The sequence below is a fragment of the Montipora capricornis genome, chromosome 3 (genome assembly GCF_036669925.1).
Source record: "Montipora capricornis isolate CH-2021 chromosome 3, ASM3666992v2, whole genome shotgun sequence".
In the NCBI taxonomy this organism is placed as follows: Eukaryota; Metazoa; Cnidaria; class Anthozoa; order Scleractinia; family Acroporidae; genus Montipora; species Montipora capricornis.
The window spans coordinates 43,178,704-43,191,203 of NC_090885.1; the positions used below are offsets into that span (position 1 = coordinate 43,178,704).

The 12,500-nt window shown below is 38.3% G+C and overlaps 1 protein-coding gene across 3 annotated transcripts in view; it reads left to right on the plus strand.

The window, feature by feature from the left end:
- LOC138043229 (uncharacterized) overlaps positions 1-12,500 on the plus strand; it is a 33,168-nt gene that overhangs the window by 10,268 nt on the left and 10,400 nt on the right. The window contains exons 4-9 of one of the 3 annotated variants that reach the window (XM_068889390.1): positions 35-277; positions 1,506-1,693; positions 6,369-6,423; positions 11,072-11,129; positions 11,298-11,396; positions 12,054-12,200. In XM_068889390.1, coding sequence (XP_068745491.1) covers positions 35-277; positions 1,506-1,693; positions 6,369-6,423; positions 11,072-11,129; positions 11,298-11,396; positions 12,054-12,200 — 790 coding nt within the window. The remainder of the gene's footprint in view (positions 1-34; positions 278-1,505; positions 1,694-6,368; positions 6,424-11,071; positions 11,130-11,297; positions 11,397-12,053; positions 12,201-12,500) is intronic. The other 2 variants (XR_011131209.1, XR_011131208.1) reach the window with 2 other exon arrangements.

Genomic DNA, 12,500 nt, shown 5'->3' on the forward strand with positions numbered 1-12,500 from the left:
ATTTGCAGGTCATCATCTTCGTGTCTCTAAACAGGTTCAAAGGCTGACATTCCACTAGAAGCCAAAAAGGGGTTCCTTCGTAGGACATTTGCATTAATGAGAAGAAGGAATCGCAAGAATTCGATTGACACAGTTACCAGTGTCTCAGACAGTTTTAGAACGGTGACCCCCTTGAACAGTGACCATGATGAAGTGGGTGGAATACGGAATGTGTCGTTTGGTAGCATTGAAATGATGCCTTCATCACCAATAAGGACATCGACCCCAAAAGGGAAAGGTAGATGACTAATTTTTGCTCTTCACTGTCGCATTCTTACCTTTTTAAGAACGATTTTTGCGTTTAAGGCTGTCCATTTAAAAGAAATTTCTCAATATCACAGAACGTTGCTATTGAGTTGTTCCAGAACTTTGATGTTGGTTTTCATATTTCACAAAAATGAATGACTAATTATCCAAACAAAAAGGGAATTTCCCTGCTGCTGTCTCGTGAGCCTTTAACCTGTTTAGCGAGAAATCAGTGTTAGCCTTATCTCGAGTATGCAGCTAAATTTGGCACTTGCTACAACTGCTATATTTTGAGGATTTTCTTCAGTCGACCGACTCTCCCTAGAAGCACTGGAGAAAATGAAACCCATTGTCCACTATTTTTTCCTAGCTACTTCACGCATCCCTTATTATAGTGTATTTGACAATTAACAATTATTCCATGAGCGCGCGTTGGATATGAGATGATAGATAGGCAACGAGGCGCGTAGCGCCGAGTTGGCTATTATCATCTCATATCCAACAAGCGCGAGTGGAATAATTGTTTTATTAAAAACGCCCCCAAAATATAGAAAACTAGACTACAATAAAAATAAAAAGGCCCAAAAAATCACGCATATGCTTGCCGTGTTTGTAGATCATGGTATAATGGTTCATAACCCATGATGGCTGAGCCAATCAAAACTCTCGAATTGCATTATCGAATGATCCAGTTTTTAATAATACGCCGTATCTCATAAACAATACTGAAGATAGCGGTAATACTTGTTGTAAGAATAACTATGATGTACTAAGCAACCTCCACTTTATACTTAAAGGTAAAATAAAGGTAAAGTCACTTTATTTGTTCCTTTGCTCACTTGAAGTGCTTTGCTTGCTTGAGGAGCTTTGTCAAGCGCCCGAAGTAAGCAAAGCACCTTCGTGCGAAACACATAACAATTAAAGCTTCAATTGCATATTTCCTTTGTTTTACTTTGAGTTATCGTTTTGATATGAACGACGAAGTTGATTGATAGGGAAGCGATGACCCCAAAGTTGTCGAGTATCTTATGGACAACCTTACTGTCTTAAAGATGTTGAAATTTGAATTCTTTTTTGTTAACGGCGCAAGGTTTCATTCAACACTGGTTTCAAAAGGTCATGAAAAGTAAGAAGTTCAAAGCCTAACAATTGACCGAAACTCGGCCATACGTTGAATCAGACCGGTGTTGTGGGTAATATATGGGTTTTCTTTAACGCAGGTCGTGTTTGTCGCCAGTCAATTTGCTTAAATGAGAGGCGGAGAAAATGCTTATTGTTGATATTCCAATTCCTGAATCCCATCGAACTCTGTGGCTTGGCACGAGTCTGCCGTGAATGGCGCCAAATAAGCGAACTTCCAACTCTCTGGAAGCACGTGATTTTAGAAGATATACTAGTGAATAACATGGTAGGAATATCTATCAGCCTTGTTAATGTTAATGCCTCTGAGACAGACAGATACTGGGCTAAACAGCAGATCAAACTGAGATCATTCCGTGTAAGACGTTAAGGACGGTTCTGCGCATCTCGAGATACTCGGATTTCCTATGGCTGGTGCTTATTAATACAGGGATATGTTTGCGCGGTTCAAAACTATGCGGAGAAAGCAGAATTTAGCAAGTGATTTCGCTATCCAAAAAGAAAATTGGGGGTAACCACCCATTTTTCAGTGATAATTAAGCTTCAATTTGGAAAAGAACACCATTGCTTCGTATTTTAAATTTTCGTTTTGGATTTCAATAACACGTGTTAAGATCTGCTTTTCCCGCACATTCAGTAAACCGCGCAAAAATACCTTTTAATTAGTAGGCAACGTCCTTAATAGAGAGGTTTATCATCGCGTTTACGACGAAGGCAAAGGTCAGGATGAAATTTGGCAACCGTGTCAAAGAAATTATTTGGTTTTGTCTAATTTCTTGCTTGTCTGTTCAGGGATCAAGTAACAGAAAAAGACAAACGCATGTATTTGAATTGTGGGATATAAACGAAAGGAGAAATGATCCTCGCACTTGACTATTTATTCTGATTTGAAATTTTCAGGTGTCTATTAGAGACAATTGCTTTTAAGCAATAGACCAGGGGAGGGGAGGGGGGTCCTGAATGAGCGCCGGAAGTCCTCAGTGTCTGGGAGGAATGGGGGACATGTTCCCCCACCCTTCTCCTCGGAACGTTCGGATATGCAATTTCCTGAACTTCCCACTGGATATTTCGTAAAAAAAAAATGATAGCAAAATTCCGTGCATTTGTTATGGGACGTTAAAGAACCCACTCACCCTTCGATAAGTGTAGGGGACGTAGTCCCCGGTGTTGTGGTCTAACCTTATCTGGACGGGGGCATCTTTCACTTCCATAAAGAAAATTAATTGCAAACTGGGTAACAAGCAGTCTGGCTAAAGTCCTAAAGTATTGTAAATTAGTCCTGAAAGCCCCGTGGGGGAGAGACTAATAGCCTAACGATTGCGATTGTACTGCATTTCAACAAGAGGTTATAAAGGTAAGAGAAGTAAACCCTCATACTGGCCCTATTCCCATCGTAATCCCTCTTAGGTTATTTTTAGATGATATCAATTTTCCCGCGGATAATGTTATCGCGCGCGTTACGTGGAAGTTTCATGGAGGAGGGAAAGTGCAACAAATTCTGTACGATGCCACTCTCCGTTTTCAAAATTGAGTTTCATGGCCTGATAAAATTCATTGTCTGCAAGATACAGGTTTCAAACATACATCCTTGGAATTGCTTAACTGCCTAGTTTGCAGTGATACCAATTTGAAGAATTTCCAATCTATCAAACCGTGTTAAATAATTTTGACGTATACAGATATGTTTACCTTGGTTGCATTGCGTTACTTTTCCATTTTAGTGCGCACTTTCTCATCGTCTACAAAATTCTGTCGCTTACGAAACTCGTCCTTGTCAAGATACAGTTTGCAATCATATATAATGGAAATCAGTTAACTGTATAATTCACTCTGATACCAATTTTACGATTGTCTAGTGTAGGAAACCCTGTTAAATAATATTGTAAAAGGGAGCTATATTTTACGCGTGCGTTGCAAATTGACTTCAATCCGATCTTACGTTTTTAAACCTTTTTATTGTGCGGTCAATTAAAATTTTCCTGTCATGTGTGGTACTGTTTGAAAGCGTTAGCTGTCTAATTTATGAATATCATAGAATTAAGTCACCATAGTTTAAGTCCGCTAAGAAAATCGAGAACGCGTTGACCAAGTCAGGAATATGTTACTTGGTGACTGTAGTCCGCGATATTTCATTGTGTACAAAATTCTGTCACCTATAAAACTCGTTACTTTCAAGATACAAGATGCAAAGATATATCATTCAAATCGCTTAACTGTGTTGTTTACAGTGACACCAATTTCAACACTGTCCAATGTACGAAACCGAGTTTAATAATTTTGAAAGATGCAGACGGTATATTTAACATGCGTAATTTGCAAATTGACTTCCATGCGATACCACTTGTTCATACATTTTTATCGCACTGTCTGTTCAAGTTTTCCTTTCATGTCTGATATCTGTCTAATTTATGAGCGAAGAAAATCAAGAACCCATTAACCAAGTCAGCGATATGTTACTTGTTGACTGTAGTCTGCGAATTGTCAATGTTTACAAAATTCTGTCGCTTATAAAACTCGATCCTTTCAAGATACAGGTTTCAAATATCTATAACTGAAATCGCTTAATTGTCTAGTTTTCAATGATACCACATTCAAGGTTGTGCTATATACGAAACCGTGTTAAATCTCTTTTTAAGGAGACAGCTATATTTAACATACGTGCTTTGCAAATTCGCTTGAATCCGATAACACGGGTTCAAAAATTTTTATCGGACGCTTGATTCAAGTTTTCCTTTCATGTTTGGTACTGTTGTAGAGCTCTATCTGCCTACTCTATCACCGTATCAGAATTAAGTCAACATCTTTTAATCCCGCAACGGAAACCGAGAATGCGTTTATTAAAGTCAGAGAGATCGTACTTATCGGCTATAGTCTTCCATTTGCCATTCTGTACAAAATCCTGTCGGTTACATAACTCGTTCCTTCCAAGATACAGGTTTCAAAACATAAGTCATTGTAATCGGTTAACTCTGTAGTCAACAAGTCACGTTCGTCCACAAAATGTATATATACGATTGTCTCTCAACATCCTCCGCCATTTTTGTTTGATGGCAAATCGCGAACGACGCGAATCATTGCGTGGGAATTCGCTCAGCTGTCAACATTGGTAAAAATGAGGACCTTTGATTGGCTATCAGTTAACCCTCGTGGGAATACCGGATCTCGCGGGAGATCTAAAAATAACTTAAGAGGGATTACGATGGGAATAGGGCCAGTATGAGGGATTACGTCTCTTACCTTCATAATCTCTTGATTTCAAGTACTTTTTTCCCATTAGCCCGAAAGTATTTCTGTTAAAATGGTATCATTATGGTCTCTACAACAACCTAAACGATAAATTTGACTTTCTTTAGCTGGAATTACTTGACATTTAAGGTCACTGAATGATTAGGTATAAGTTTGAAACTTCTCTCACTTGCAGCGCGCTATTAAGGTGGCTCCAACCAGTTTCAACACTTTCAAGAGACCTAAAAAAGATTAACACTAACAAGTAACCGCAATGTTATCATACCGTGTGAAACACCAATTATTGCTGAACAAGATGCATTTATTTTTGTGTCGTAAAAAGTTACCACGGCAACAGGAAAGGCTTGCAAAAACAGCCTATATTTTGGCTTTACTTGCTCACATCCGAAAAACGAACTCAGTGATCCCAATTTTTTATTGCACAAAAGAGATCAGCCGGCCAAGATAAAACCCTTTACAAAATGTAGCAAAAATTCTGTGCAGCGGATTCAGAGCTACCTTAATTTTTCAATTATTTAAGGTGGCTCTGAATCCGCTCCACTGATTTTTTTTTTAACTTTGCAGAGAGTTTCATTCTTGTATGCCGATTACATTTCAGAAATAAAAAATGGGGGTCACCGAGTTCGTTTTTGGGATATGAGCAGCTATAGCCAAAATAGGGGGTGTTCTTGCAAGGCTTTCTCGTTTCCACGGTAACTCTTTACGTCACAAAGATGACCACATCTTTTTCAGCAATAATTGGTGTTTGATATGGTACCATAATGTTTCTTTTAAGAAATAAAGTATTGTAGTGTCAATCTTTCCAATAAGAACGTTTTTTTCAAGTGTTGAAACTGGTTTGAGCCACCTTAAATTGTTGTTGTGAACCCCAACGGGGAATTTCAGTTTACCCAGTAGACAAATGGGCATTGAAAGCCAATTATTTTGTAGTGCAGTCATCCAATGAGTCTGCTGTTTTTTCGCGATTGTGTTTTTTGTTTATTTGTTTCTCGCGGGGGGGGGGGGGGGGGGACGCACCCCCTGGCTACGCTCCCGTAGACACCTGAAAAGTCCGAATAAGAGAATGCTTAATTTCAATCACGCAGCCGTTTGCCGTTTCACATAGAAGCAATGTTAAATCTCAGTAATAGGTAGTGCAGTTTCTCTTGACACAGCGGACATCTCGAGAACATGTTAGTGGCCTTACAAAAGAAACGGTGGCGATCTTGGCCTGTTTCAAAGAAATCCCCATCAAATTCAACTCTGATCTCCGGCAGACAATGCGTTGTTGTCACATTGAATGTTCATGTCCCAAAGCAATTTCACATTCTCATTCTCAATTATTATTATTATTATTATTATTATTATTATTATTATTATTATTATTTCACTTATAACACTTTTATGCCTGATTCGTTAAGTTTTGAAGGCTCTGTGATATAATGACATTCCTATAAATCCCAACACAGAAAAATATGGAAACTGATAAACTTAGCAGATGTGTCTCCCAAATAATCCTCACACGGAAATCATCTTTTTAAAAACGTGCTTGAAATTCATGGCAAATCGTTGAATACAAGACATGGAGCTGTTTATAACCAGCAGTTAATTAAAGATTCAAGCATTACTTCTTAAAGCATTAAGAGTAAGGCAAAGGAGAAATTTACACGCCACGTACTTTCGTGATTTTTTACTTTCACTGATTGTTCCTTTTCCAGATTCTTCAGTCTATTTCTAGAAAGTGCAGTGCCGCGAGATCTTTAAAGCTTACAGGTATTTTCCGATCTTAAAAGTTTGTCGGTTTTTTCAGCATGATAAAAGCCATTTCAAGACCGAACATAAGGCACAATTTAAAAAAACAATGATATTTTGATTTCCTGAGTGAAAAAGGGGGGGATGAATAGCCGTTGATTGTTCGCCCTTCACTGAATTCACTCGTCTTGTCATATTATTCTGCGCATCTATGTGAATTTAAAAGGATCTTCTCTAAGTTTCACGTGGAAATTTTTCCCCAGGGTATGACTACGCAGAAAATATCTTAGTTTGGGTTATTGGAATGTGAAATGAAAATAGGGGGTAACCATGCATTTTACGGAGATAATTAGGTTTGCATTTTGAAAAAGTGGACCCTTAGAAGTGTTTTGCTTAAGCAAAGAAAAGCAGTAACAGTTGCTTTCGGCACAAACATTACCTTGCAGTAAAACAACAGGAAAGTCAAAGATCTTTGAAATAGACAGCAAATTGCAGTCGAATGTTTCTATAAATGTATTATTTATCACAAAAACGCAACCACAGAGTCATTTTTGAGCCTGACAGCCCTCCTTTGTAGTTACTTAAAAGCGCCCTTTATCAATTTTTCACGAACCCAAAAAATTAATCCCGCCTTCAATGGGCCTCAAGCTTCCATTTTATGTAATAAAAATTAGGGGTCACCATGCGATTTTAAAAGTTAAGGACGGTGCCTACTATTGTTATTGCGCATACGTTCTGGGCATCTCGAGATACTCGGATTTCCTATCGGTGATGCATACTAATACAGGGATATTTTTGCGCGGTTTAAAACTATCCGGAAAAAGTAGATCTTAGTAAATGTCCTTGGTATCCAAAAGAAAATCGGGGGTAACCATGCATTTTTGAGAGATAATTAAGCTTCAATTTGAGAAAGAACGCCATACATTGTTTTGTAATTTAAAGCTTTTTACAAATATTGTTCTTGAATTATCTTTGAAAAATGCGTGGTTACCCCCAATTTTCTTTTTGGATTTCAATAAAATGAAAAATCCCAATATTGCCCTTAATTCCTGTTCTTCGCCCAGCTTATACATCTCTTTGCTTATTAACATTAATAATAAATAATAATTATACATTATTATCAATTATATACTTGCGTTTTAATTATTAACTCGAAGCGCTACTCGAGGTCCAACTCGAAGTCCAACTCGAAGTCCAACTCGAACTCGAACTCGAATCCAAACTCGATGGTTCGGGATTCCCCTTTGTTAATTGGTATTGTAGCCATGCGTGTCAAAATAAATTGAGTTATTGGGTAATTACTCGATTACTTTGTTCAGTGCAGCAAAATGGACAGTTGAATTATGGGGTGGTGACTTCTTGCCTAAAAGCAACTCACTTAACGAAACTATCCTTTTTCCAACAACAATAAGGATTCAAACAGCTTCAATTCTTACAGAGTTCGATGAAAATCCGGATTTAAAACATGCGGTGGGGCAACCAAAGCGATGGGAGCTGTGTTGGGGTTTCAGTGTGAAAGTACAAATGGCTACTAACACTCTTATAACTCTTTTTTCATTATTAATTTATTAACCCGCAGTCTGCAGTCTGCATTTTACCCTCAGTCTGCATTTTATCCCTGGTCTGCAGTCTGCGTTTTACACTGACCGGTTATTTGAGTGGTTAATTATTCGTAATGTGATCGCTTCCGTTGGCGCTAGCAATGGGTCGCAAATTTGACACTTTTATCGCATTATCACATTACGCATTGAATCCACGTTATCTATTATTCCTAAAAATCTAAAAATATTCGTGCCTCATCAGTTTTCGGTCGAATTTATGTCCAAGAAAGCAGATAAATTGCAGAAAATTTTAGTTTTGCATCCAAAAATTCGTAATCAACGCTAAAATGACCAAATTTTGCCTGGAAAACATATTTTACTGTTATTTTACTTAACTTTTTCCGTTCAACTTTCGCTTTTATAAAATGTTTCAGTTGTCTGTAAATAAGTTACATGCTGTTGGAAAGCTTATTTTCTTAGCTTTAAAATGATGTATTTTTTCCCCCTAACTTTAAATATTTTTTGAGAAAAAAAAAAACATTTTTTGGCGATGGCTGATTTACCGCGGTTTTCTCGCGGTTGGGAAAGTAGGAAAAAGAGTTAGGCCGGTAGCCAGGTTTTTAACCACAGAAAAGGATCTGTTTCGTTGTACAAACGTGTTAGGACCTGTGAGGCAAAGAGCCTCTGCTGGTATGACTTCTGGGTGACCCCTTAATAACTTCTTACTAACCGAACGCGAGGGCCTTACTGCCAGGGAAATATTGGTCCGAGGTCGTGGCAGTACGGACCGAGCGCAGCGAGGTCCGTACAAAAACGACCCAGGGCCAATATTCCCCAGTACGGCTTCAGCTAGCTCGGTTAGTAAGTAGTTCATTATATGGTTTTTTAATTACCTTTTGCTTTGTTTTTCCAAGCCCGTAATCGGCCCGTGGGCCAGTCACAATTAGCCAATCAGAGCGCCCGTTATATCGGCTACAAACCCCAACTTGAAAAAAATTGACTGGAACGCTGCACCTACCACAGGCAACCCAGTGTACCCTCACGGAGGGTCTAGTTATTCTTACAGCCTGTAGGGTTAGTGAAAATAAAAGGTTTTGTCGGCGTTTTGATTTTTCCGGTGCTGCTTTAATAATTAAATAATTTTCTTTGCTTTCTTCTATAGAAAAATTCATTGCCTAACTAGTGAATTCCACGGTAACTTTTACGCTAAAAACCGAAATCGCATGAATCACGAAGCAACGAGTACGATATCAGTTTTTCCAGTGAAATTTACTTTGGAATTCACCAGTTTAGCAATGTATTTTTCTTGAACCACATGAGTTTTAAAGGAAAACAAGCATACCCTCAGCGAGCGAATGGAAAAGGAAAAAAGCCATTTCAGAGTCAACTGTCAATAGCCAGCGAATAGGAATCACGCTAAAATTAAGCCATGAAAAAAAACTTTGTCAGTTCAAGGTCAAAGAAGAGTTTTACTGATGTACTTTAATCCACTTTATCTCTGAAAACGAGATCATTCACATTTTGATGTATTTCATTGAAACACGCCAGGTTGGCTTGGAACAAGAATCGGCAAAATACGGCAAGACAACTAAGAAAGGACGAACTTCAAACAAGATCCGCTCCAACACAAATAACTTCTGAAAACACAAGCTAGTGAGATTTTCCCGTAACTTTACGAGAACCAGGAGCCCATCATGGGCTCCTGCGAGAACTTATTACGATTACGTGTTTATACCAAAAAGGCAAAATTTTCTTGTCACTGTCGAGGCACAACGAAAACCAGTTGGGCAAATGGATTAAAAAAGCATTTGTTTGCTCACATTTTAGAGCAAAACAAACAAACAAGAGTACAGATAATTGTTATTTAATTCCAGTTGACAATAAAAAATCGATTTGGATTCCTGAACAAAGGAAGACACCATTAAACCACCTTTTAAAAATGCGCATCCACTTTAAATAACACATCCGTAAAAACGGTTGAGTGCCCAAGGAAAGAATTTGTGGAGTAACTTCTTCTGTTTTGTCGTTGTCGTTCTCTTTCGCTCTCCTTCCGTTTCTGTTCTAGACATAGGTCCTTCAGGCATCGTGTAACCTTATCAAAGCTTCTAAAGATGTGCCAATAATTCCAATACAGAGAAAAAAGCAGCTCTAAGCAAATTAAAAATAAACACTCAGCTTTAAGTTTATATCCCTCCGATGCTTGGACCACAGATATCATGATCTGTGAAACTGGATTGAAACCAGCGAAAAATGCAGAAAGAAAACATCTTCCAAACCGTTTTCCACCTGAACAAGAAAAGCGTTGACTGTGTAAGAACTATAGTGTAGTAGGGCCGGGTAGCCGCGTCGAGCCACATAAAGCGCGATTAAACCTGGGTCCAGCCTGCAATCCAATCCAAAACCAGTACCTGGTGAGCGGCCTCGGCTAGCTCTGAGCTTGAGTCCGTGATATGGTCACGTGATGCTTGTCAGCGAATACCTTGTTTTAACAGGTGTCAATTGATCAAAACATGGATATCCAATATCAAAGATGTATGCTGTAAACTAGCATGACACTGGTCACATTAGCATACATGGAAGGGGTGGACGTACCAAAGAATGTGCCTAAAAACTGACCAGCACGGTGTTTTGCCCCTTGAGAGGAGCTATCTTTAGTTCGGGGTTCATGGATTTTTCGCAGTGAACTGGTTCCCCTTTCGAAAATATTCGTAATTTCACCGTAGCAACGTGGCCGAGTAGCCTCACGGTAATGGTGTCTGGCTTTCAGTTCGGTGATTACAGACGCAAGCCCTCCCCTCTCTTACCACTCACTGAAGTTTTAAAATAGCCTACAATAGCTTGTAAAATAGCCTACTGGATTCCCTCCCGCCCGTCAGTTGACCTCCCTCAAGGATTTATTGTGTTTACTTCAATAACTTGGCGCTTAATAGTTCCCGGTGGGAGATTGTGATAAATAATGAACATACTAATCCGTATATACACACACAGTGTGTGACACTTCTTTAAGATAGCGCTCTGAACCGTAACAAGGTCTCTGGTTATCAGGTCAGCAAGCAAGATTTCAGAAAAATAACAATAACGTAATGAAATTTCCAATTTAATTAAAGTGCGAACTTTAACAATTGCAGGACTGAAAAAAATGAAGTCAGAAGATAAAACCAGTTCTTTAAGTATTGACGAAATGAGGTAAGATTGGAATTCAGAATAGCAGCTTAGTATATCGTTCAATATTTTCGCGTATATGCTATCTGGTCGTGTTGTCAAATTCGTGTTCAATTCTTTTTTTTTTATGTCAAGGATCAAATGGATATTCATGGATGATTACGACTTTATTTTTTATTGCTCTGTTCGAAGCTGTTATTTAGAAAGAGGTCTTGAGTTTCTTCTAAAGGCAGCTGGTTCCAGCTTGTTAAGACTGCACATTGAGGACTGCGGTGTCTATATCACTGATAGGTCTGTAAGTTACTGAGTAAAGCTAAATACTGGTGATAAATAACGTAACTATTACGTGATAACACATATAGAATGCCATAATATTAACAACAGAGTGTTTTAGTTTTTTCAGCCTTCGAACGAAATGGCCTCCTAAACTGTTTTCGTTAACGTTCGATCCAGCAGCAACATTGGTTTGATGAAACTGAAGAAAAAATGTATACACATAGAGATTGAAATGTTGAAAGGGGGTCGCTTCAAAGAGAGGCTAATAGTCAAATCTTTGTGATATCGAAAATTTCTGCTTTACAAAAAAAAAATAATTTTTACGCGAAAGTCTCTTCGTTTTGATTCTCTTTGACAAAGAGGGAAAAGTGAAGTAAGAAAAAACTTACTCAGAATTTTATTTCTCAAACATGGCCGCCAATTCTTTGTTTTACTTTTCAAACTGAAGGTTCACGTCTCGTGTTCTTAAAGTTTTTCTTTTTATTTGGTCCTTACCACGGGATATTTTGTCGTTAGAGAAAAATAATATTCCCTTTATTAACCTTTCAGCGTGTCAATAAACAAGGCATTGATTTTCCTTCTTATCATCTTCTTATCATGTCTATTATTGGTTATGATTCACTCTCGTTAAGACATCCAATTCAGTACTAACTCTAGATTATCGTTTGGCAGATGTTTAGCAACGGCCAGTTGTTACTGTCGCGAGTTGCAAGAAATAAATTACATCAGCGATTCATTTCCTGCCTGCCCTGAGGCATTATGGGCTTTGTGGGGATGTCGGAAACTCAGGAACCTTAGCGTACCTCCAATGTTTCCGTGGTTAGTTGAAAGATTATGATGATGACGATGACGATGACGATAGATTGCCGTAGGCTGAAATATTCCAGTGATCATAATCATGTCGCCTGATATCTTGTTTCCACTTAATTAAAGGGAAAGTACCGTCTAGAAAAAGTTTCTCTGAATCGAAAGTTCTTTGCCTGTATTGTTATACTTGACCACTCATTTGGACTAAATGCGTTTAAATAGCCAACAATAACGCTTCAAAAATAGGCAAATTTAAATTGAAATCCGCCTTTTTTTTATGCAAACGAGGCTATAACGTAGTAATAGTCAAGG